Genomic DNA, 27371 nt, shown 5'->3' with positions numbered 1-27371 from the left:
TGAATTCAAAGTCCCTCCTATTTTGGCCCCAACCTACCAGCTTATCTTTCTTGCCTACCTTGCCTCAACCCTTTACATCAGACTGCCTAGACTTATTACATATTCTCAATGCGATCTAAGTGTTTTCATCTCTAAATCTTAGCTCTGCTGTTTCCTTCCTTATGTCTCTCTACATACCCATACCGTGTCATCCTTGACTAGCTAGCTCAATTTTTGACTCGCCCATAAAACCTTTCCAGCATTTTTAGTCATACAGCATAATCCCCTCTTCTGAACCATTAAACAATTTCTGTTTGTAAAATTTATTTTGCCATTTATTTAAATGATTTTAATAATATAAGGATATAACCAACAGTCAGAAAGAGCATGTAATCTTTAAAAAGCATGATTGTCTTTATAAGGTGTAATTTATGTTCACTTTTTTCTTTTAATTCATCTCTGGCTATCTTATTAAGATTTGTATAAAAATATTTTTTTAAATAAGGCTTATTGATGGCTGTTGAAATTCAATTTCCTTCTTTCTTCCTACCAAAAACTAGTTAATACATGCCAGGTATATTAGTATAATATTTCAGATTATATACCAGCCTGGTAACTTCATAAAACATGTTTTTTTAAACATGTCTCATCTTTTACTACAAAGCATATTTACATTTCTACTGACTCTGCTTCCCTGAAATCTTGCTGCAGATTTTTTTGTGGTCCCCAAACGTGACCCATCACAGCTCTATATGTTAGCACTGCATAATTTTCTTAAGATGAGCAGCTGCAGCTGCCTGATTCTATTAATTTACTCATCAACCTATGTTAATATTATTTTAAGATAGAAACTAACCTTTTTAACATGGCATATTGTATATTTATTTGTTAAATAATTTACTTTATTTTCTACAGTATATCGTTGCTATTTGGAATAAATATTTTATAATTAAAATACCATGTCTCCATCCCCAATGGCAAAATGTGTAAAATGCAGCAAGTAGAAAAAAGAAAAATTTACCATAGTCCTATTCACTCTGATTTAGTAACTGTTTATATTCCAATACATTTTCTTCTTTTTTTTAACACATTGTTAACATAAATGTGATCATATTTTACATTTGTTTATACCATATATATTTTACTTAACATTATACATAACTGTTGCCCATATTATTACAAACTCTTTGCAAACATTACTCCTAAGACTTGAAAGATCATCCATGGTAGAAATAACTTGGTTTTTCAGGGTCCTTCCTTTTTGGGGATCCATATTCTCCTTCTGGTCATGGATTCTGAGTCTGAGAACAGGCTCAGGCCAGGAAACTAGGCATGGTATTCTAACTTCACATTGGAATAGCTCTCTTCATTCCTTTTCATTTGCTTTGGCTGAATATTTTAAGCCAAATCATCTATCTTTCCCATAGGAATACCATAGCTCCCAAAGGCCAGGCCCTTATGACTGCCACTCCAGCCTTGCCACTCATTATAATAATGGCTCTCAATGCACTTCTGGTGTTTAAGTGCCATCATCTGGCCAGTTTATTTCTGAATCCTACCATCCCTATTGGTCACAAAGTCCACTTAGCGACTTTAATATATCAGCTCTCTTTTTCCCATAGTTCTTTTGATTACCACTTTCCCTGAATCTCTCAAATGCCTGAGATATTACACCTCCCAAAGTATGCTCTCCCAAAGTATCCCATCCTACTTCACCACAGGGGAACGTTTTAAAAGCTGCAGTTCTACAATATGTCTTTAATCTACCCAAAACCAGCAATATGATCCTCCTTGTCAGCCAGCTTGTGAGTTATTTAGCTGAACTAAATGTCATCTTGCCATTGAGGAGCTTACTGTATGGTTGAGAACAGTGAGGAGAGATATGTGTATTAATCATATCTACACAAGTCTCTTCATGTGGGTTCAACAGAAAATATTTTTAATATTTCCAAGAGTGAAAATCTCAAGAGTCTTACATCCTAGGAATAAACTAATGAGTTCCATGTACCATAAAGCATCAAGACTTATTATAATCATATTTAAATATTATTTACAGCCAGGAAGGACAAAGGCAGGGGCTATAAATGTCTAAGAGAAAACTGTTAAAAGGTGTGTCATTTGCAAGAAATGTTGTGTAGGAGGGTTCTTCCCACATAACTTCAGTTGGTCAGTTTTGTATGATCTGCCAAGTTAAGCTGATTAATTACATTACATAAAAATCATACTTCAGTCTAAAGGAGTAGCCTTTCTTTTACATAAGGTTGCTTAGATTCTCTTCTGGAGCACAAGGCAAGGAAGAACTTCATAGAATTGATTTAACCAAGTGCCTTCTCTGACTAGGAATATGCCAATCTCTCTCATACATGATATCTTGCTTAAACCTCATAATAATACCAGGTGGAAGGTATTAATCTCATTTTTAAAGATCTGATAACAAAGACTGGGATCAGTTAGGTAGTCTATCTGAAATTGAAATCTGGATGTGGCAGAGGCAAGATTTAAGCCCAGGAACACCTGATTCTAAAGTCTGACCTATTCTAGCAAGTGTCAGGGGGAGACAATTTTGCTTTTAACTATATATTCTATAATTGCTCTCCAAACAACTCCGTATAAAGAAAAAAGATAAGTGAACATAACTTTCCCAGCAGTTTAGTGGGGTGAAAGAAAATGATCTCTTTCTTCCTCACCTGGGCTCATGATAAAAACAACTCATATTGTCACTTCTCCTACCCCAAATCCAATTTAAGAATGGCTCATATACTTAAAATTAAGTTATAAATAACATATGGAAAGCCTCCAAGGGGAAAGAAAAAGGAAGGCAATGCTGATACATGAACTTCCAGTAAACAATTCCAGAAACAGGAGCTAAATAATAAAATAAACGTCTTAAAAGGAGAACCTTGAGCTGCATAAAAAACTAGCCTTACTTAAGTCAAACACATAAACTATGAAACTCAGGATAATGAAAAAAAAAAACCCAACTCTATTTCAGCAGGGATTGTGACCTACTCTAAAGGTAGATGGGCTTACTTTAAAGACAGTGATGATTAGAGAAAATCAAAACTGGAAAACAGAAAATTGCAAATCATAACAGTGGAATTTCTAGGAGCTCTCCGTGGTGCTGCTCAATTCAGTTTAAGCCTCCTCTGGTGGTTTCTATGCATCATGGCAGTCACCTTAGCTCTTCTTTGGGTTAAGGTCCTTTCCAGATCTAAATATTTATAAAACTAGAAAACAGCCTCTTAAGATTTGCAGTGGAGTGCTTTGACTCTTCTTTCACTAGCTTAATTATGTCTCTAAGTTTAGCACCTAGCAGTAACCCACTATGACGCTGACCATCTACCTGGGTTAGGACAGCAGGCCTCAGTTACCACCAAATGTAGTTTGTTTACCAGCTCTGTAGAAATCTATTACTGTCCTATGTGGAGTAAAATGTGCTTTCCTTAGCCATATTAGCAGAGATAATAGGATGGCTAGAGGCATCTCTTCAAGATCTTCTTTTGAAACAGGTTGATAGAGTTGTCTATCTGCCTGAATCATTACCCAGTTGCAAATAAATCTGGTTTTTGAGCTTCAGAGTATTAGGTTAGGTGGGCCTATACTTATTTGCAAAAAAAATTGTGAGTCTATCCCTTAGAATTTTGATTTTGGAAATAAATTTATTCTGTATTTCACCCCAGAAAAATATATCTCTGGGAATTTAGATTAAAAAAACATAATAATAACAAAACTATCACCACATGAAAGAATAATAATTTCTCTCTAGACCCATATGTAAAGGTTAAAAAAAAATGATACCTCATGAACTTCATTTCTATCATCCTTTGATCATAAACTAGATAATGATTGGCTTTTAGGCATGAAGGAGCTTCCAAATCAATCCAGCAGACTGAATAAGGTCAATGTCCTCCCCTCCTCTGCAAATTTAAATGACAGTAAACAGTACAAACAATAATAAATTTATAATAAATTCACAAAAGCATTGTGCAAAGAGGCAAAGTAACATTAATAAATCAGGTATTTGATAAAATTTTATATTATGAAAAATACATGTAGTTTTGACTTCTACCTCCAAGAAAATGGGATAATCATACTTTTCCTTATTCTTCCCAGTAAGTATAACTTTAAAAACTGGGTATTATATATAAAACAAACATAAGAAGACTATGAAAGGTGAAAGCACACCAGCTAGAAACCTTAAGATCCATAGAATGATCTAGGTAAATAGCCTGGCTTTGATTTTACCTTATACATCTGACTTAGAGCTCAGAAAACTGGCAACTGGAAATTCCAGTGGGCACAGACAAAAAAATCCCCAACAAAAGGCTGCTCTCACTGGGCAAAGGACCAGGAAAGGTGTGCACACTCACAACATACAAAACTTTAAGGCAATAATTATGCTACTCCAGCCATACACCACAGGGTGGAAAAGAAAAGAAAAGAAAAGAAAAGAAAAGAAAAGAAAAGAAAAGAGAAAAGAGAAAAGAAAAGAAAGAAAAGAAAAGAAAAAAGAAGAGAAGAGAAGAGAAGAGAAGAGAAGAGAAGAGAAGAAAAAAGAAAGGAAAGGAAAGGAAAGGAAAGGAAAGGAAAGGAAAGGAAAGGAAAGGAAAGGAAAGGAAAGGAAAGGAAAGGAAAGGAAAGAAATGTAACCTCATAACCACCCACACCAAGGGATGAAAGGGAAGTCTAGAATGGCAACTTTTCCAGGCTGTTAGGCACCCCACCACCCACTGTTGTGGTCAGAGAAGATGAGTGAAGAGTCAGGACTTTCATTCTCTACTATATCACCTTAACATCCAGTTGTGAGATTGTACAGTATTTTTATAATACATTACCACGAGGGAAACATAAGATTTCTCTGTACTACTTCTTACAACTGCACATGAATCTATAATGATCTCAAAATAAAATTAAAAAGTTTAATAAATAAATACATGTGATCATATGACACTATGATATGCAAAGGATTAAGACCACAGATAAAAGTCCATGCTATAGGAATATGAGAAAAAGGATCAGAGGAAAATTCAGAAGAAAGAATAATAAAAATGTTTCTTTTTCCAACTGAAAGAATGTTCATTATGGTCTGGTAGACACAAAAGATCTACTTCTAAGTCTGTGCTTGCCAATGCCAAAGATGAAGAAAGATACTAAAATCTTTAACAAAGTACAAACACCTACAAAGCAACAAGGATTTATCTGAAGCCAGGCTTCTTATCAAAAATAATGGATGGTTATTTTAACTATGAAATAATGATTTCAAAGTACGGAGGAAAAAATTATTTTGAATTTGTATTTTTATATCTAGCAAAACTATCAACCAAAATGGAAATGGAATAAACACATTTAAAAGAATTCAAATACTCTGACATTTTACTCCCCTATACTCTTTTAGGTAAAACAAACAAACAAACAACAACAACAACAAAAACCAGAAAAAATGCAAAGACTTGAGGAAATGAAATCCAAGAAACAGTTAATACAAGTAAAATTTTAAAATTTTCTAAGATGGCAGTTTGGGATAGTTAAAAATTATAACATGAAATAAAGAGCTCCTAGAATACCTTCAAGAGGAAAGTGGCTTCCTTACATATAGTACACAATATGATTGAAAAACTAGGTACTGATGATGTAACTTTTACTTTATTAGTTTCTGTACTGACTAAAATTATACTGACTTCTGCATGTATTCCCTGTGTGACTAAACAATAAGTAAAACTCCAACTGGTTTTTAAAGCACTTGATAAATATTGGATGCTGGTGGATTCTACATCCTAGTTTGATGGAGATTCTATTCTCTAAATCCTTACAACAAGACTGTATAGTAGGAATCCTTTCAGTGTTTTAGCAGCTAATAATCTTTTCTGGGAGTTTCTCAAGCTAAGTCACCTCATCAAAAAATGTATTCTCATTCTCACTTTCTAAAAAAAAGTCATATTCTCATTTTATGAAAATTAAGTCTCAAATTCAGAGGATTTCTAACTTCAAGCTAAAGCAACAATATCACTAGAGTTGTCTTGGACACTGTCTTAAGACTATGGAGGAATTATTTAGCTTTTCCTCCCTTTAAATCCAGGATGTTTGGAAATACTTATCTTAGGAAAGTTGAACTGATTGAATCATAACCACGTTAGGTTTGTAGAGATATAGTTAGAGTGACTGGGTTTATAGAAATGACCAACCCCCTTATCTAGGCAAAACTAGTCAGGTATAGAGACTGCAGTCAGTACACAGAATGAATTGTAGAAAAGATGCACTTATTCCATTGTGCTTGAATGTAGCAATTAAACTTCCCTGAAACACTGTCTAATTATCACCTTTTCCTTTCAGAAAACATAAGCAAACATTAAAAAAAAATATTTTAGGGAATCAGTTTTATGAAAGAGAATACAAGATGTCCATCATTCCTTTTCTTCCGAGGATCACAGCTAGACTACATTTCTTTACTTCCTTTGTAATTATGGGTATCTACTTGACTGAGTTTTCTAGCCAATAAAATTTGAAAGAAAGCAATGTGCACTGTGTTCAGGTTTGGCCCACAGAAATTTATCATGTATGATCCTCTATACTTTTTTACTTATAGGAAAATGGAATGGAATTGAGCAAAGTGACCTTGAAAACTATACCTAGAAAATGGCAGGACAACAAGGCGGAAAGAACATGGATCATTGACTCACTAGGAGAAGCACTGTACTGGACTTCATGGAAAGATGATTAAGCCAATGTACACATTTTGGTTTGTTTGTTATAGCAGCTATTACTACCTTATGTAGCTACCTCACACATACCCACATCTTAAAATTCAAACTAATTGGGACCTTGCAAAAATGCTGTTGACTTTAAGCTACAGAAACACACTATTGGGGCATCTGGGTGGCTCAGTCAGTTAAGCGTCTGCCTTTGACTCAGGTGGTGATCTCAGGGTCCTGGGATCAAGCCCCACATTGGGCTCCTTGCTCAGCAGGGAGTCTGCTTGTCCCTCTCTCTCTGCCCCTCCCCCGCTTCAGCTCCAGCTCCCTCTCTCTCTCTCAAATAAATAAACAAAATCTTTTTAAAAAACACACTGTTATTAATTGCGCATCAAATAGTAATCTAGGAGGCACTCCCATTATGAGTTTATTGTAGTTTCTCTAATTACAGATGTGAAGAAAACTAAGCCCATTAAAAACAAATCTTCAGAACAGTTATGATGAAGGATAAAAAGTGCTTTCCTTCCAAATCAACCTTAAGAAAATATAACAAGAGTGCTACCCATGAGTGAGACAGAAGAATCACTCACCTCCATGATTCTGGAAGTATGGTACCAGAATTTTAAAATTTATGAAAACAAAAATGACACCTTAGTTTGAGATTTCAAAAATTTTTGATTTAGGTGTACCAGAGGTTCTATTTATGAAGGCAAAATGACTAAACATTTGAAAAATAAGCATGTCAATTTTATCAACATCTGTAGGAAAATCTGATGACTTTAGGTCCTAATCTTTTTCCAGCATTATTAAGATATGATTAACAAATAAAAGTTGTATATATTTAAGATACACAGCATGTTTTGTTATACACACACATTGTATAATCATTGCCACAATCAAGCTAATTACCGCATCTGCACCTCACATAATGACCGTGTGTATGGGGGGGGGGGTGTGGATGTGGTGTGATAAAAACACTTGAGATCTACTTTCTTTGCAAATTTCAAGAATACAGTACATTGTTACTAACCATAGTCACCAAGCTGTACATTCATATTATAACTGAGAGTTTGTACCTTTTGACCAGCATCTTCCATTTCCCTCACCTCCTCACCCCTGATAACCACCATTCTACTCCTGTTACTATGAATTGTGATGTTTTTAGATTCCACATATAAGTAAGATCATGCAGTCATTTGTCTTTCTAAGTGTCTGGTTTATTTCACTTAGCATAATGTTTCCAGGTTCATGCATACTGTTGCAAAAGGCAGAATTTCCTACTTTAATAAGGTTGAGTAGTATTCCATTGTATCAGAACTAATTTTTTGAAAGGATAAGTGGCTGTTCACATTTTGCAGTTTAGAACTGAAGAGAGTGAAAAAATAAAGTTCCATTGGGGGAGAAGGATATATCAAGATGCATTTGCATTGTTACTAAAAAGAAGAAAAGAGAACTTGCACTTACTCATCTTTTTTGTTCTCTAGTTAAGGACATGTCTAAACATAGCCAATAAAATGAAATGCAGAGCAGCTCATATGGTTCATTCAGTTTTTCATTATAGATAATTACTTTCTATCCATTTATCATTATCTCACTGACTCAGACCAAAAGATTGCTATTTGGTTCTTTCCCTTTTGTCACTGCAATTATTTGGTTATTTGAGGCAAATACATTCTTCTTCAGTAGTGTAGAGGTATTAAATTGAAAGTGTAGTGGTATTAAATTGTATTGATAATTACTAATACTCTAAGTCAGCAAGCGTGTGTTAAGTAACTCTAGAGCACCCATCTCTTCATTTCTTTGTCAAGGTTGACACCTCCTTCCTACAAATAGACATTTTAAACAGATTTAACTGCTAATCAAAACATCAAATAGCAATTATAATGCAAGAAAACAATAGTAATATATATATACATCAATATGTATATACGTACATAAATACATACACAGAACTATCCTAGCCCACTATTAAAGGTTATATAATCCTTAGCCTGCTTACTGAACTGAATTTATATATAGCTTTTACATGCCTATTGTCAGCTTTTAAAAAGACTTCCAACGTCCTACTTCTGGGAACTAAAGCTCTCAGCCAAACCACCACATTCTCACACCATGAAATAAAGCAACTTTAAGGGTATCACTCATTTGTTTTAGGTTAAGTAACAACTGAAAGGAAGCACACTTAGCTCAGACAGCTATGCATGTGATGAACAAAATGTCACTTTTTTTACACACTGCCCTTGTCACTGTTTCTCAATATGGTTCTGCCTGTGCATACAAAATGTGGAAATAAACGCTCCCACCTTCAGGCTGTCTGAATGAATACAGTTCGTGAATCTGTGTTCATTTTTAAAAAGATAGACATTGTTTCAGCCCTCTCCCAGCAATACACCATAATGCTGCCTTAGGTTTACAAGGTAGCTTGAATGCAAGAAGTTTCTGCTATTGTCCAAAGTATTTTAAGCCTGAAAACTATTGGCAGGTTAACAGCCATTGCAAAGAACACTGTTGCAAAGCACAGAGTCTTTTTGTTTTATTACAAATTCCTAATTTACTCAACATCTCACTGAGTTCTTTTTTGATATTCTCTCTTAAACATCCCCCTCCCCACACACACACGCAATTTGGAAGCTGCCAGAAATTGCAGATAGGATTTAGAGGACTGCACAAACTAAAGCTGGACTGAAGTTAATGGGGCTCTTCACCCGCTAGTCTTGGACAGTGATGTTCCAAGTCATTAGCATGTCTTCTGTTTTTGGCAAGATCCCCCTGGTAGGACTGGGCTTCCAAACAGTCAGAGCCAGAATTTGTAACAGCAGCACTTTCTGCCTTCCACATGAATGACCAGAGCTCCCAGAGCCAGCAGATTGGTGGCTGCTCCTGACACTAGACCCTTTAGACCGAAGAAAGGACTGGCATCAAGTGCTGTGAATTGATTACGTATTCTTTATTCTTTCACAAGTCCCATTTATTAAGGGCTCTTAAAATATCTGGCACTGATTTAGGCATTTTGTGATGGCCCTTACATCTGAGTTTTATGTAGCAACTCAAAGAACTATTCAGCTCCTTGTTACAGCCAAACCCCCTGACAGCGAGCCGCGTCTTGACTACATTATGTACTTTTCAGCAGATGGAGTTTGGGGATTCCTGTGAAATTGTGCAACAAAAGCACTGAGACACAGAAGGACAGAGCTAAGAGGGAAAAACAGATAAAAATAGCCAAAGAACAATGAACAACAGGTAGCATTAGTATAAGTTTAAAAAAAATGACAAGAGATTCTGGATTCGTAACAGAGTTTGAGTTTTTCATTACTAAAGAGTTTTAAGAATGGTTGTATTTTATGAGAAAAAAATAAAAATAGAACAAGGGCAAGAAATATTAAAGAGAACATCGCTTCACTGTAAATTCAAACAGTCTCAGCTGTTCCAGGTATTTCCAAACATTTCATGTTTTAATTGGCTTCCCAGGGCTACAAGTCACATCCACTTAATCTTGTATTGATTTTCTAAGATGCTTCCTGTTACTATGACTACCCCAATCAATTAACTTCTTATAAGCAGCAAGATAATTTTCTTTCTTGTTTCTTTCCAATGAAGTCTGAATAATTTATTTCCACAAAAATATCTGATGTTGCCTCTTATCTATTAAGGAACTACATTATGTTGGTAAAAATATTTGAAGCTTTTCGTTTAAAAACGTGTTTACAGATTCTGCACAGAGAAAGCATAACTGCAGTGGACCAGTATCATGAATGGCTTATCAAGCTGTGGTTGTGTTGATAAAAGTTCTCTTCGACTATGGAAAAATGCCTTTCACTTGGCCTTTTTCACAGGGAACTGAGAGGCTGGCAATCACTCAAGGAGGATTTTCACTGGGAAGAAGAAAATGGTTCTGCCACAGGTCAGCCATTTGTGACTTCTTTAGTTAGAATTGTACTCCCTACCCCAAAAACAAATTTCACTTGTAGTATAGCATGAGGATTTGGTATGGGGGAGTGAAGTTACTCTAATCTGAGCCTACCCACTTTTTCTTAAACACAGCCCTGGAAACAATAGAAACAAGAGTCATGAGAGACACTGGTCTTTGGAGTCAGACAACCTGGACTCAAACCTTTATGTCATTTGAGAAAATTTGGTTAAGTCTCTTAAACTCCCTGAAGTGTCATTTTCTGTCCTACAAAATGAGATCAATATGATTACCTCCACGGCAGTATGGGGGCTTTCTAAATCTAACTTCTCCAACCTTCTATCCAAGTCCTTTCTTCTGCTCAAGAGATCTTTCCCAAGCACAGGAGTGGCCAGGTCGTTTGCCTGTTCCAAACCTCCCCATGTCTGGAGAACACAGGCCAAATCACAAAGAATGTCATCAGCTCCATCCCATTGAAACAGTTCTCAGTCAGCCTTGCTTGGTTCACCTCTGGTCATTTGCCTCAATTCACTTCTCGGTCTAGCCACCTCGAAACAGATTTATCATGGACCTGCAATGCCTTACAGCTGTATGTGTGTTCAAAGCACCTCCCCAAAGTTTTCCTGTCCAAAATATTCTTCCTGTCCTTGTTCACTTAGCAAACTCTTGGTCATCCCTCCAGGCCAAGGATATCTCCACAAGCGCCTCCTTTCCAACTGTGCCTGGAGTTTCTCCCCAAGGAAACAAAGATTAATTTTCACCAGGTGAAACAACCTCATTTTTCATTTGGCTTCCAACATGAAAAAATATTTTATTTGGCAGCTAACATGAAAATATCTAGATGCTACTTAAACCACACAGTGATTTAAAAAAATGCAATCAGTGTACTGATAACCTAAGCACTAAAAGCAAAATATCATGTTATTCAGATTCCCAAAGTCGATCAGCTTTAAGTCTAAATAGTCTAAGCAGTCACTGAATTGTGAGAAAACCAGCACATATGCAGAAAAGTATGCCACCTGACAAATGAGCTTACCCACATCAATTACTCTGAGCATTCCCATCACCTGTTAGGTACAAGATGTATCATTTCTAATTTGAATGGTATAAATGAATAGACTGAAATGCAAACAAGGTAAGTAATTTGCCAAGTATTTAGTATGTAGCAGGCTTGTCATCCAAACCCAGGCCTATCTGCCTCTAAAGCCCATTCTATTTCCACCCTTCCATGTTCTCTCTCTATGGACCTTGCACTTTGATCACAGGCAGGTCCTAAAAGCAATAGTCTATGTGTCTTTCTTCCAGGTGTCAGATACTATCTCTAGCCAGGTCACTCAAAATACTCTTGCTTGAGAAAAAGGGCGTTGGTGTGTGCATTTAGACAGGTTATACAACCACCTAAAGAGGAAGAGAGATGGGGTCTCTTCAAAGTACATCAACCTATTAATAATATACATCATTAAAGTAAGTTTTCTTCCTGGCACTAGACCCATTGATGCCCTTTCTTATTTTTACTTCAACTCCTTAGAATATTTTTTATGTTTGCTTAAATAAAAGTAACATATTATAGCAAGTTTATAGCATGATATAAATTATCACTGAGTTATTAAAAATATCTTCATCTCTTAATTTCCTTGACTGGGTTCACTGGAAGTGGTTTACTATTGTCCTAGTACTTGTAGTCTTGGTGATGGTTTAGTTATGTTTAGCAATCTAAAGTTGCGTACGTATCTTACTGCAAACATTTTTTGGTCTTATGCTAATCTCAAAAAAAAGTTTATTGATGCTTTGCATGAAACATGGATCAATACGCAACAATGTTTCTCATGGAACACTGCATATGCATATGCAAAGTAAAACAGAGTAGTGGTTAGAAAAGTCATAAAGTGTTACTTCAGTGGAAGACAAACTAGGAATTCATGCCTGTCTCCGTGAAAGGAACACTTTTAGCACACCTTCTATTCTTATTTGGAATTCCTATTGTTTTTTGATCTAGATATAGATGTAGACATAGACACAAGATAGACACATAGATATAAGCCCTTAAAAACCCAATCCAAACTGAAGAAAAACTGAGTTCAAAGGTTAGTAACGGGGGCCCCTGGGTGGCTCACTTGGCTAAGCATCTGCCTTTGGCTCAGGTCATGATCTCAAGGTCCTGGGATAGAACCCCACCTCCTCGTGTTCCCTGCTCAGTGGGGAGTCTGCTTCTCCTTCTGCCTCCCCTCTCCCCCCCATACTCTGTCTCTGTCTCTCTGTCTTTCTCAAATAAATAAATAAAATCTTAAAAAAATAAAAAATAAATGTTAGTAAGATGTCAAATTTATTCCCCAGAAAGAGTTCCTTTCTTTTAGGTGTCTTCCCAGGTGGCAACCAGGGGAAATCAACCCTGCTTCCTCAGTCTGGGTCTTGGGAGAAAGGAAAGGCGACCAAAACATTTATGGGAAAAAGAAACAAGGCAGTCAGCACAGGTCCCTGACTGAGGAGGGGATCCTTCCCTCTCCAACACAAACACAGAGATTTAAATTAACTGTAGTTCCTGTCAGTGCTGGCACTTAGCACTTGAATTTGATAGTGGCTATGGCTAGTGGGGAAGCTCCCAAACTCGTCCCAGTGGTCAGGTTTGCCTCCTGGACTGACTTACAATGCTACTATTACATGACTCCATAAAGCATGGAAGTTGGCAAATAGCAAGATACTGAGTTTATTCTTGAGATTTTTTTTTCACTTCTTACAAATAATATGAGATCTCCAGTTCTTCATGTAGCTGAAGACCTAGCCCGTGCCTCATGCAAGAAGAAGATGGCTTGTTAAATTAAAAAAAAAACAATTGTAAAATGCTAGATTACCGTTCTGTGCTAAGTAACATGGTTGTAGTAACCAATTTTCTTTATAAAGCTAAGGAAACTTTACACTTTGTTGGCAATAGAACAGAATTAGGAATGAATCAACATGATATACGCATTTCCAAACATGATTATCCTGTGTCCTCTCTCAACCCCTATGAACTGTCTCTATGGAGTTTTTAAAAAAGATGTTGTTTAAGATAAGACAGGAGCAAGGCTGACTCACCCAGCGCAAGTCAGGAAACCTGCACCAGGAAAAAGCTATGCAGAGAAAAAGGATCAGTGTGCCTTATTCACTTCAGAGGCAAAATCCAAACTGTGAATTCAATTTGCTTAAGATGTCCTGCTGCCTGGAGAAGTGGACCATTTTTAGTGAGTCATCAGCCATCAATTTAGGTGCCTACAGATACAGTCAGAAATTACTATGAAACAGAGATCTGGATTATTTTGGCTATTCAACATAAAAAAATAAAGTCTAGCACTCTGGCCAAAAGACTTAACTTGCAAATTTTTTTAAAAATTTAAAATTTATTCCATAAATATTGTATACAAAGTACTGGAAAGCAAACTACAGAGAGAAGAAAGACATCCTAAAACTTAAAAAGAAATCGTCAATAGTAGGTTTCTGACATGCCACTAATAATTGATTTTCCATTTTATAGTTCCTAACCCGGTAAGTGTCATTCACTGGAGGAAGCACCATTCCTATGTAAATTCCATGTGATGGCCCTTCCACAACAACAACAACAAAAACCTGAATTAATTCTAGAGAAGTAATTCAAACAGTGATTGCAAATCTTAGGGATCAAAATACATATTGATTGTTTGCCTTTCTAACGGTTTTTTGGGCAACATGAAGATATGAATGATCGGATCCCCAATTCAGCAGGTTAAATGGAATAGTTTTAAAGCGAATATTTAGCTAATAATTCATATACACAGGAAAAGAAAGAGAAACAAAACAAAAAAACCTGAACAGCTAATAATTAAAATCCAAAACATGCCCTTTGTTCTGATTATCAAGGTAAAAATCTCGGGTCATCACCCACATTTATGCTTAGACATAGTGAGGTTTGTACCCAGTATTACAAACCCTATCTATTAAAAGGTCCATATCTTTCAACTTTTCTTCTATAATCCTTTGTCCGGTTAGTATTTCCGTGTTGGTGCTTAAAAACTACTTTAAAAAATGTTTTTAGTATTTTTTAAGTAAGACATTTTGTCATTCTAACACATTACATAAGAGAAGTCAAACACTGAAAGGCTGAGAAACTGGGTAATTTGTAAATCTTTACCTGAAGGCCCTCAATAGCCAATCGCAGCATGCTTGGTGTAAGCTTGGAGGCTTGCTTGAAGGTGAAGTTACTCCAGTCTATGATCAAAACAAATCCATTCACTTGAAGCTCAGGATCTTCAATCATGGCTTCTAAGGAAAGTAAGATGGCACGCAAAATGTCCACCAGTGTGTACCTATCAGCAACAGAAATGGACTGCATTAAATCTAACAACCACTTTCGTCAAAACTGTAGAAAGTGTTTAGTACGCTGAAAATTCCCTTTAAAATACCTCAGGAGTCTGAAGATAATTTGTTTAGAAATCTTCTTCCAAGAGGAAATTTATTTGTTGCACTCCAGAGACATATTAGAATTTAACATGTATTCTACCAAAACAAACTAAAATGCCTTTGAAAATATTTTGTTTCATATTTTACAACCATTTCCTTTACCTCCAGGCCTTCCTATGATTTTCTAAAATCTCATCTCAACTATCCTGAAAACTAGGCATGGTACTTTTTGAAACAACTCAAGAATGCCCTCAGTAAGACTGACATTTCACACCTTCACATTTGGAAAACTTGAGAATGAGATTTGAAAGAGTTTCACCAGTAAACAAGAACACTAGGGTTAAACAGCTATGGTTAAAAGTGTCAGCAGATTTTAATTACTCATATGGAGTTTATATCATAAAGATGCAATGAAAGAAAGAAGGATATGGGGTTGAGTTTTTATCTTTCAGCCTTGCACATTAGCAGAGCGCCCGGCACATCGTAGGAACCCAATGAATGCTCTTTACGTTCCTGTAAGATGGGAGTAGACTAGAGCGCAAAGACACTAATTGTAGAGTAAGACACTGCCTCAGCGAAGGCAGCAGAAGGAAGAGCAAAGAAAAGCCAAATTTGAGAAGTATTTTAGAGGTAAATTTGTTAAAATGTGATACTTAATTAGACACAGAGACTAAGATGGAAGGAAGAGTAAAAGATGACACAAAGATTTTCTAGCTTCCGAGCCTGAGTAAACGGCAAAATCTTTCATCAAAATCGATAATGCAAGAAGAGGATACAGTTGGAGGATGGCTGGAAATGTAGAGTTTGGAAGAAAGCCCATTGTAGTGTTGGTGAGAAGTCTGTAGTACACCCAGAAAGATATATCAAGTAAACATCTGAAAAAGTAGATCCTAAACTGAGGAGAAAGCTCAAGGGGGAAAATTCCAGAGTCAAAAACACACAGTTCAAGTAAGTGAAGGAGGTGATGTAGTCAGAGCTGAGAAGAAAATGAAATAGTTATTCAAGAAGGAAATCCCAGCATTTCAAGGGGAATCACCAAATTTATGAAAATGGTAACATTTCAAGTTTTCCGCCTCAGATATTCAGGTGGAGACATCTAGAAAAAACTAGAGAAAGAAATGTTGACCTCGGGAACAGGTGGGATGGGGAGGGTTGGTGGACTAGGGGTAGAAATCCCTAGCATGGAGTGGAAGTGATGGGCTCACCAGGAAGACAGTAGGAGAGAGTGAATACATATGAGGGAGTAGTTCTATTTTTACTTCTAAAAACATTTGGAGGTGAATGGAGAAAGCATAGTAGTCCAGAAAGGAACGTCAGGCAATTTTTCACTTGCCCTGGGTCTCATTTCCTCATCTGTAAAATCAGTAGTTTGGAACAGAATCCCTTTGGAATCCCAACATTACTCAAGCATACAGCATGGCGTCAGAAGACTTCAAGATGGAATCTCTTCCCTGTCCTTCATTAGCTGTGTGGTCCTGGGCACGTCATTGATCTATAATTCTAAGGCTCAGTTCCCTTATATGAAAAAATGGAAGTACCTGTGATTATCTTACTCTATCTTATTGGCAGTGGGGGGTTGGAGGGACGGGGCTGGGGAGGAAAGTCAAGGACATGATTCAGGTGAAAGTACTTTCACAGCGCCAGGTATACAGCAAGTATTCAGTAAATGTTGGTTGGAATACATACAAAGCATACTTTTTATTGTAATGGTAACCACAGACACAGTATACTAAGCAGGATATAATCAGAACTGAAGGCTATTTGTACATTATACTTAAAATTAATGATGATCTTTAGATAGCTTATTACTCATAAAAGTCAAGGGCCAAGAGATTATTTTTAAACCTTTAGAAGGTACAGAGACTATTCTATAGGCATAAGGACATGGCATCCCAGAATACTTCCTGAATACACAAGATAATAAAATTTTGTGTAAAGCTCTATTACCTATTTGTCTTTAAATCTGTAAAATACCTATGGGCGAATACCTTTATTTGCCACTCCATGGCTGGCCTGTCTCCTTTATAAATATAATAGCCTAACACAGTGTTATGACAAAAAGCCTATAAACCTACACAGACTGGAAAGATGGAGGAAGAAGGCTATATTTCTGGTTTAAATTTAGAGACCTGTTAAAAAATATTCATTTTAATTCCTGAAATTCATAATATCATGGTAAAACATTTTTAATTAGAAAAGCCCAATTTAGAATTTCTCCCCATTATGATCATTCTTGTGTTACCTATAGAGTAACTATATAGCAAATAGCACTATTACCAAAATAGCGTTAAGTAAAACTTGAATCTGAAATCAGCTTTGGAAGGATGATGTATTATATCCAGTGAGAATAAACCAGAGCATCAGTAAAGGCAGAAATCAAGAGGCAATTTGTTTTAAATAATACACTTTAAGTATGGTTTTCCCAAACTGAGGCCAAATCAAGAGAAAAACTTACAGACATATCATTATTCCCAAGGAAATACAATAAGGCAAATCCCATAATCAGCAATGACGAAAAGCAGGTTTGCAAAGTTTTCAAGAGCAAATTTCACCAAGTTTTTAAATTTAATATCTTTCTTCAAAAAGAGAATCAAATGATCTTTATATAAATCATTTTGATGTCCAAATTGAAGAAAAGAAACATTAAAACATCTTAGCTAACCGCCTTCAAAGGGCAGGTCAAAACCACTCTTGCCACTCCAGTCCTCTGTTGTCAAACATGTCACATTACTACCATTAGCAGCTCAGCAGGCTTTTCATAAGCAGAACATTATTACATGAGATCTTGCCAAAGTCTGTCAAATATCTTCCAAAGAAATGGAGGATTTTATGAATTTTATATCTCCCAGAATCCTGCTTTCATTCTTCTCTTTGAAATTATTTTTAACTGTTATCATCTACACATCTGAGGCCGCTACAATACGTATGTTCACGTTTGAGGTTTACCTCCCAACTGTAGGAGCTCCACCATTGCTATGCTCCCCTTGTACGTTGGAAGAAAGCCATAAATAACAAACTAGCACATTAATGCAGCTCTCGACTCTTGATTGTGCTTCCCAAAACAGCATTAAGTAAAGCCTGAATCTGAAATCGACTTGGAGACGAGGATGCATGGCATGTAGTAAGAAGAAATAATAACACCAGGAAGGGATTTTACAACTGGGGCGCCAGACTATATAGACCCTTGCTCTTGAAAGACAGCAGAGCTGCGATCATGTATAAAAACTGTATGGGGAAGACGGACCCCTGTATCTCCTATTTGCTACGGATACAATCAAGAGCAGGGAAGCTTGTTCTCCTGCCTCTGGCCAGGCAAGGACTGGGGCTGCTGACTGGCCTGTGCTGTCCTGGGGCTTACAGAGTGGCATCCTCTACAACTTCCAATCCGTGCAAAGAGGAACCTAAATCACAAGCAGGTCATTTCTTTCCCGTTCCCCAACCTTTTCTTTCAGCCTGACAAGGCAACACTGACATCTGGGCATCGCACTGAACAGCACACCAGCAAGCAATTTCCCTTTGTCACCAAATCAATCAGCTGTTATTAAATTCTTCATTAAGGCTGCCCCCACCTCTCAGTTTTCATTAAGCCACGTTTCTCGTGTCTGAAGCACTTCCTATTAGAAAGGTGCTGAGGGGAAAGACAAAGGCGAAGAATTGTCTCTATTAATGCCTTGGGGTATCATTAGCGCTAAAGCTGATGAGCCTATCTAGGTGTTTTATATTACTGAGTGGTAATAATAATAATACTTCTATCTGTGTGATCGTTTAAGATTGCCAAGGCAATTTCAAATGCATTATCTTAATCTCAAAACAAGCCCAAAGTCTCTAAGCTAGCTTTGTTCCTATTACTTTGGAGATGAGGACACAGGGTCTCAGAGAATTGGAATGGTTTGCCCAGCATCACCCTGAGAGTAAAGCGGGGAGCCTTGATGAGAAGCCGGGTCGTTCTGACACTTGGGTTCTCTGCACTCCCCGTGCTATCTCATACCTAGAACACGGTCTAATGAACAGCTGCTGTGCTTTTTCAGGTCTCCGTGGCATGTGTGTCAGAAGACAGATCAGAAGTCAATACAAACGTGGTACCATGCCCGGTTCCAGGGCATGCTCCAGGTCTGGCCCCAGCAGCAGGCTTTGGTGCAGGAAAGGCGAGAAGACATTCCTAAGAGTCTGAATGGGAAGAGGCGAGGTCTACAAACCTAGAGAAAGTAGGAACTCTGAAATATTCATCTGTCTGGCTTGTACCACTGAGCACAGAAGGTTAGCTGCATGAGCCTTGCTTTAGTTTTCCCGCTGTGGGAATGCAGGTGAGTGAGAACAAGTGAATCACTGAAAATGCAACAACTACAGGAATAATGTCTTTCTTTGGGGAAAAAGAAAGGTAAAACAATATGTACCTACCGCCACCAGAATAACATAAAATAAAATGAAACAAAACAAAATAAAGTATAACTATGCTGGAAAAAACACAAACGTCAAAAAGGCAACTCTTCCTTTTAGGGTAGGACACTCTAAGCAAAGGTCAGCTAAGTGCAATCTTTGTCTTCAGAGATTTATTCCAGCAGCTGAACTTTGTAATTTTCTATTCTGATGTTCAATCAAGATTTTCTAAACAATAGATGGAATTCTTTCCCCTAGATTTGTTTTTACCTAGACTCCTGTCGGTCACTGTCTATACACACACAAAAAGCTTGAACAATTCACTTACTAGTTGTACGGTCATGCGTGAGATACTTCACCGCCCAGCGCCTCAGTTTCCTCAACTGCAAAATGTGGGTATCAATAGGACCTGCCTTGTAGGATTGTGGCAAAGATTTCATAGATCGATGTTTGTAACGGGTTTAGAAGAGTGCCTGGCACATCACCCACGCTATAAAAGTGTTTTAAACGAATGAATAAATGAAGTAATTAATGAATGAATGAACATGAAACAATAAAAGGTCAAATTCAGTTAACGGAGAAGGTGATGTTCTCTCTGCACAGCACTGAGGAGCCCGCAGCTGCCCCTTGGCCCTGAACCTCAAGCGCAGGCACACGGTACCCCATTAAGCACTTACATTCTCTCTGGTAGACATTTAGCGCCTCATGTTTTTTCTTCCCAGAGGTCATATGCCCCTTGATGGTACAAAGAATGCGTTACATGTCTTCATTTGCCCCTGGCACCTACTAAATTTCTATGTATGTGACAAACGCTCGACTCAGGTGTACTTTTAAAAAAACGATTTAAATCGAGTACTATTTGCTCAGTTTGTTATTTGATGTTGTAAAGATCTGATACACAGGGACATCCTTTCCCCCCCATCAGGAGTGCTGTTTATTATGTTAGTAAAGTATATACACCTGCTCTCAGCGAGGTCAAAGAGCTCGACCTTTCCCAGAATGGAGGAAATGTACTCATTCACTGAGGATAACATTAATTTACTAACTGTTGACTTCTGTTTTAAAATATCTTTGAACATTTCTTCTGAGGCATCCTTTCAGTGCAGTGTAGTAACTTCAATCCTTTGTTTCTCTACACCTTTGTTTAAAGTTGCATACCTAAAATATGAAAATAGCCCGGGTCAAGTCAGACCCCATCAACATCCTACTTTAAGGTTGGCACTCTTGGTCTTTGCTGTTATTTCAAGATTATTTCACTAATTACTGTATAATTGCCCCAGTTTCTAGAGACCGTCCTATTTTTTCCAGAGATTTGTTCCAGTATTCCACTAACATTTCTCAGGACAATTTTTTTTTTCGTTCCCATTTTCCATGGTATGAACCAAGGGCATAGTTTGGAATAAGCTGAAGTTTCCAGAATATTTGTGAAAAGAGCCTCCTTATAAGGAAATAGTATGGAAGCTCTGCTGGGACAGAAGTCCCATGGAATCCACACTTGCCATTTCCAGTTTTGACTGAATCTGAAAATCCACCCATATAACACAGCACAAGATGCCTCCAGGATTTGAAGCATAAGGATTCCTGACCTCGGCACAATATATAACACTGTAAAACAAAAAGTTGAAACATATTTAAACAAATATACATAAATAAAAACTTTAATAAATTGAGACAAGAAATCTTCAAAAATCAGGCCTCAAAATTAAGCCTATATTCTTTTGTTTGTTTGTTTTAAGATTACTGAGTATGAGTGTTTCTTCCTAATTATCTAGTTAATTGCCCTTGACTATTCCTAGTAATTTTTACTTTATTTCGTTTTATTTTATTTCAGTGCACTTCCAGAGAAGAATAAAATTTTGTGGCTGGGAGTAAAACAAATTTGTATAGTCTATGGCTGTTTTAAAATGTTAATTTAGGGGCGCCTGGGTGGCACAGCAGTTGAGCGTCTGCCTTTGGCTCAGGGCGTGATCCCGGCGTTATGGGATCGAGCCCCACATCAGGCTCTTCTGCTGTGAGCCTGCTTCTTCCTCTCCCACTCCCCCTGCTTGTGTCCCTCTCTCGCTGGCTGTCTCTATCTCTGTCAAATAAATAAATAAAATCTTTAAAAAAAATAAAAAATAAAATAAAATGTTAATTTATTATCAACACAACCTATCTTCAATTTGGAGACTGACCACATTACTTTCATACATGGGAGCATATTCACAAGTCAATCCAAACTTGCAAATGTCATTATTTTCTTTTTCATGAAAACGCCACACAATAAGAATAGACAAACTGACAATAATATGGTTTTTAGGCAAATTCCAGGATAAGTTAGAGAATCATAGTATGATGTTGGACCTGCTGGTCTTCTACCCCCTCCAAAGCTTCGATACTGTAAGTGATGATCAGTGTTTGTCACGACAAAAGCCAAACAGTGCAAGATGGTCAGTGCTTCGGAATTGCCACTATATTAGGAATCATTTTGGTTTAGCTGTATTTAATTGCTTTCTAATGGCTATTGACCAGATTCCAGATAAATGCTTGTTTGATGTACCAAAGTCTAGAGAACTACTTTATAATTCTAATGAAGTAAAATACTACTTACGACCTACAGGCCAACTATCAGAATGGGTGACATCATTATGTTTCAGGTGACCCAATTTACTCATGAATGTTCACACGAATTTCAACTTCTCAGATACCTGCTCCCATGCTCCAGAGTCTAAACCGTGATCTGCTTGCATTCCAAACTTCCTTTTCTTAAGATAGTATGATCTCTTCTAGCTTCATGTTACATTATCCTCACACTCTATGGTTGCAATCAGGTGGACAATTTGAAGGTATCTGCTGAGTCCTAAGCAGGGTATGATCCTTCAGGAAGGAAACACAGCATGTGATGCATGGAAGACTACTACATCCTAATGATGTGGTGTAATAATTCAGCTGTTTGTAATTTGGTGGAATTTATTCTTGTTTTCAGAACTTATGTGAGACAGTCTGAAAGAAATGAGCTAAAATGGTATGAATCTTTACCAAGGTATGGCCTGCTCAACACATGTAATAAATCATCTGACCCTGTTCTATCCTCTTTAGAAAAGTCACAGACCACATTGAAAGTCATTCTGACATTTCAGAATTTCAATTATTTTTTAGATATGTTAGAAGACAGGTACACTGTAAATATTATTATTTTACTTTAGTCTTCCTGAAGATTCCATCTCTCCTATAAAAGCTTTGGAAATGGTCCAATTCTCGGCAATAACCTGAAACTGACCTGCACTACACTGCAGTATAAAGAGAAACTATTTTATTTATAGTCACCATCTCACACACATTTACTGTTGCTAGTCTCCCGAGGAGCACAGAAAACTATCCTACAAATTTAACATAGGAGAAAATATACATCAGATCACTTCCTACTTAGAATCCTTTTTTTAAATGCATAACTCACTTCCACTCAACAAATATCAACTAGCATTAACTCTAGTTCACGTGCTATTATAAATACAATAACGTAGGACTTAGTCTTTTTTGTTATACAGATTAGTGATTTCAGAAGTCTTTACAAAATTTTTCAAAATTTAATTTGAAAAATCTTGCTTTTCCCTTTGGGAAGTTGAAAATAACCTGTTTTCCCAATAAAGGGGACATTTTCTTCTACCTCATGTCTGGAAATTCCCTGTGTAATCCTGGATATTCCCACCTATTCTTTCTTTAAAACAATGCTATTTTACTTTCTTAAAACAATGTTATTTTTTAAAAAAAGATTGTTGAAAGCCAGGCAAGTCACTGAACAACTCAAGGAAGGTGGTCAGAATTATGATCAGATGTGCAGTCTTCTCAAGAGACGCAGGGTGTTTGGTCTGGCAGGATGAGAGCAGGCCGACTCACAGAAAAGGAGAGGCGTGGGGACCAAGAGAATTTGGCATGTGGCAGATACGTAACAGAACAGCAGTATGGTAAACATCGAGGGAAGGTGACACTGACTTCGTTAAAAGTCAAGTCAGATAAGAACTGAAGCTGCAGAGGGTAGAAAGGAAAAGGATTCAGACCCAAGGTAGGAAAGGGGCTGATGACAGCCTGATACTACCAGGAAGGAACTTCCAGAAACCATCCTGCAGACTTCTGAGCAGTTCTTACGCACATATCCCACTGATAGAAGTTTACAGAGTAGGTCAGGAGGATGGAATCGTTTACCCACTAGTCCTTGTTACTGGATATAGGCAGATCTGAGACGGGGGGCAGGTAGGAAGTAAAGAATGATTTTTTTCCCTAAGAATATAGGAGGAATTTTAGACAAGCTCTAAATAACTCGTATGCCTTCTGATCTTGACATAGGAGAACTTTTTGATTATACCTATTTATTTCCAACCATAGAAGTAGAATTCACAATTTTTAGTCTATAGGTCCTGATAGAGTATTTTTACAGGACATAGCTTCTCATTTTTAACTTCACATATATGAAATTTTAATGTTTAAGATTTTTGTGTAGGTTTAATAAAAATAATTTTATATACCAAATAATAAATCATCTCCCACTGCAGATTTCCAAGGAGATAGATTTTCATTACTAGTCACCTATCCTTTATATGAAAGAATAAGACAGACAACTAAAACACAGTTTCTCTAGTAAATCTGGAGTAATCAGCTTCCCATATACATGAGAATTATAAGTGATTTTCATCTTAATAAGGCTTATAAATCAGTGTGAATTTTAGTTCACTTATAAAAATAAGTGGAAAAAGGTCTGATCTATATGCATGTCTCTCTGAATGCAATCTGCCTCTCTAATGGTACGTTTGACAGACTCTGCGATACATTTAAATATAAAATTTCCACAGCTCCCATTTCATTGTAGTTCAATAAACAAAATGCCAACCTAACTGACATATGGATTAGGTTTCTCCTTGAATAGTTTTTTTTTTTTTTTTCAATTTTGGTATACACTAAATTGGTTTGCGTGACCGACCCTACAATGTACATCTCAGATGGGGGAAAAAAAAAACTTCTTAAAGAGAAACTGTGGTCAGAGATGGCATTTCATGGGCCTTTAAACTTTGCCACCTGATAAAAAGTACAGTGAGATCTTTATAAGTAACCAAAATAAGGAACAGAACTCCATTCCCCCTTAATAGCTAACTCTATGTTTCTTAGCTTTGTGATTTCTTAGTTAGTGATTTGTCTTTATATTTATCTAAAAGAAATCAGAGTAGTTCTCAACTTAGAATTACAAGGAACAGTTAACTAAAGAGTAAAACCTGTTAAAAATATTCGCTTACATTCCAAGATTCCAACAGTCTGAGAAGCCTCTCTAGAAAGCCGTAAGATCAATAAGCTTTGTCAGTAGCTCTGAAAGTCTTTTACAATTGTTCCAGAGATGTTTCCAACTAACCAGATGCATCAAAAGTCACCATTCACAGAACTAAAAATACACCAATGTTATAACAACCAGCTCCTCATGATTCATAGTTCTGGTAACATTTTCAAGTCCCATGAAATATATTTAGCTTTGAACTTAATTGAAACTACCTTACACAAGACCCTTTCATAATTTTTTATGTCTTTCAGTCTGAGAAAATAATTTTGACTGAGGAAGTGGAATAGTCCCTCTCTGCATTTTTCTATTACAATGTAGATGAAATAAGAATATAATTTCTCCTCCATGAAAGAGCAATAGAACTCAAAAAGTCTACCTACTGACATGTCTGAACATTTTCCACTTCCTTACAAAAGATGAAAAATCACATCAGACAGGAAACACACGCTTCAGATTAGTGACAGGTGTAGGACGAGCATACCAGTCAGCCTTTATTTTCAGTGTCGGTAGGCATGCTCAGCGACAGAGGGTACAACTCTTCTTCTCATTGAAGTGACACACAACATATTATTCCTTCATCTACACATCACCAAGCAGAAAAGTTCCCAAGCAACAAACCTACTTGATCTTGGTTGAATGTCAAGCTATTCTTTAAAAATAAAACCTCAGTACTAAGGAGACAGATGATGATGATGGTGGTGATGGTGATGATGATGGTGGTGATGGTGATGGTGATAATGAACCTAGTTTAAGAATTTCATTAGGAGGAAGGAGGAAAAGTTGTCTCCATTCTCATCCTCATTTCTCCACAGAACAGTAAACTTACTCAAGAGGTGGAAAATTTAGCAGCTTTATTTAGAAGTTGAATGATTTCGATTGCAACACAATAACAGGATTCAGGAAGCACTTAAAACTGCAGTAGAAACTAGGTGCTCATGAAGTAAGAGTTTCGAAGGCAGGAATAAAAGCCTTTCTCCCACCCCTGAGGATGCCCACCAGAACCTCATTTTGTAGTTCCAGTTTCTCTTTTCCTCCAGCCAAATAAACAAACACATCAAAGCTGTAAAACCATGACACTACTCAGGGTAAATTCTGGAAAATGGGAGAGTAAAAGAATCCCTAGTACAAGTTTGAATTTAGGATTTACCTGCTCTGATCCCAGTTGGCTGCAAAAAGGACTAGAATCTTCCTGCCATAGTGGTCCAGATTGGCCAGGCCCCCAGGGAAGCCATCCTTCAGTGCCTGCTTGATGCCAGGGTCAGTGGCCTTGAAGCTTTTGAACATGTCCAGGTTTTGCTGCCGGTACTCAAAGTACTGGGCCAGGAGGCGGAAGGCCTCAAAGTGATGAAACTTCCTGGCCCGCAAGAAGCGTAAGATGAAGGCATCATCTGTGCGTAGAAAGCCAATGTCCGGCCTGGTGATGACCATATCCCTCACCTCCTGGATGTCCTGGTGCAGTGTGTCTGGGTTCTCGTTGAGCTCCAAGCGAGCTTTCTCCAGGGTCTCAGGGGAGAGACCAGCTTGTAAATGAGTCATTGTTCTGCTTATTCCTGAACCTTCCCTTCCTCTTGCTGACTGTCCCACAACAAACTGGCCTTGGCCACCACGACGTTCTGGCGGACCTCACTGCTGCCTGCTTTCTCTTCTGTACAGGAAATTATTCGTCTTGGTGTCCAGACTAGTACCCTGTTGCTCCTGCTTTCCCGCAGCTTTTTTTCTGGGGGGGGGGTATAAACGTCTTTTCCCACCCCTTAAAAATAACACCTCACTTTGGTTCCTTCTTCGCTTTCCTTTAAAGAGAGGTGGACCTCTGGCGGGCCCAACACTCCCTGTCCTTCCTCGATCCTAACAAAACGCCCCTAAGCCCACCCAGCACGCTTGGCACTGATCTTGGTACTGTCCTCTTCTCTTCCAAGATGTAACAAAAACAACCCCCACGCACATCTCAGCCCCAGCTCTGTGATGCTTCTGCGGTCCCTACTGAAGGATGCGCCTGCCAGGGATAACGATGGGAATTCTGATTAATAATAAGGTGGCTCTTCAGCGCTGAGCTCCAGGGCGGGGAGAGAGCGTCTTTGCCAGAAAGAAAAAGAGAGAAAGGGAAAGAGGGGGGAAAGGAGCTTATTTTTCCTTCTGCTTATTCAAAAATGTTATTTTTAAAAGACATTTGTAGGATTTTGTTTAAAATGATTATGATCCAGTTAGGTGGAGACTCTGCAGATAGCGCACCTTCCCTCCTCCCCTCCTAGAACACCGTGATCTCAGAAGGCACCAGAAGGGTTTCTGGTGGCGTTGGCACCAGCGTGGGCTTCCCCCCCACCCCAGCCCCACCCGCAACTTCTGCCTTCCTCTAGCCTTTATTTCAACGGAATTATGGGTGGGGGGGGTGCGCAGGGAGGAGGGGGATCTCTCCCACAATATACGTTTCCAAATGCGAGGTTGGGGGCGGGGGAGAGAAGGTAGGGAAGAGGAGTGGAGAATAAAATTAAAATGTCTCTACCTTTTCTATAAAACCCCAAAGCAAGAGAGAAGAGCAGCGGGCTCCTACCAGCAAACCCGGAGGCGGGGACGCTAAGCAATGCGGCACTCCCTGGCATCCATCAGCCCCGGCTTCGGCGGCGACAGCAGCATCAACTCCTCTCCGTGGGATGGAGCGAGCAGAGCAGAGGGGCGGCAGCTGGGACCCGGGCCGAAGACGCACTGGGGA

At 37.9% G+C, this 27371-nt stretch overlaps 1 protein-coding gene across 1 annotated transcript in view; it reads right to left on the bottom strand.

The window, feature by feature from the left end:
- CLVS2 (clavesin 2) overlaps nucleotides 1-26644 on the bottom strand; it is a 65163-nt gene extending 38519 nt beyond the window's left edge. The window contains exons 1-2 of the mRNA XM_045798425.2: nucleotides 25812-26644; nucleotides 14717-14891 (exon numbers count right to left, since the gene is read on the bottom strand). Coding sequence (XP_045654381.1) covers nucleotides 14717-14891; nucleotides 25812-26200 — 564 coding nt within the window. The 5' untranslated portion in view covers nucleotides 26201-26644. The remainder of the gene's footprint in view (nucleotides 1-14716; nucleotides 14892-25811) is intronic.
- Between the last annotated feature and the right edge of the window lie 727 nt (nucleotides 26645-27371).

This window comes from Ursus americanus, chromosome 11 (assembly GCF_024610735.1).
Source record: "Ursus americanus isolate L20-20 chromosome 11, mUrsAme1.1.p, whole genome shotgun sequence".
Lineage (NCBI taxonomy): Eukaryota > Metazoa > Chordata > Mammalia > Carnivora > Ursidae > Ursus > Ursus americanus.
Note: the sequence above shows the minus strand (reverse complement) of the source record. Positions and strands in the feature narration are given on the sequence as shown.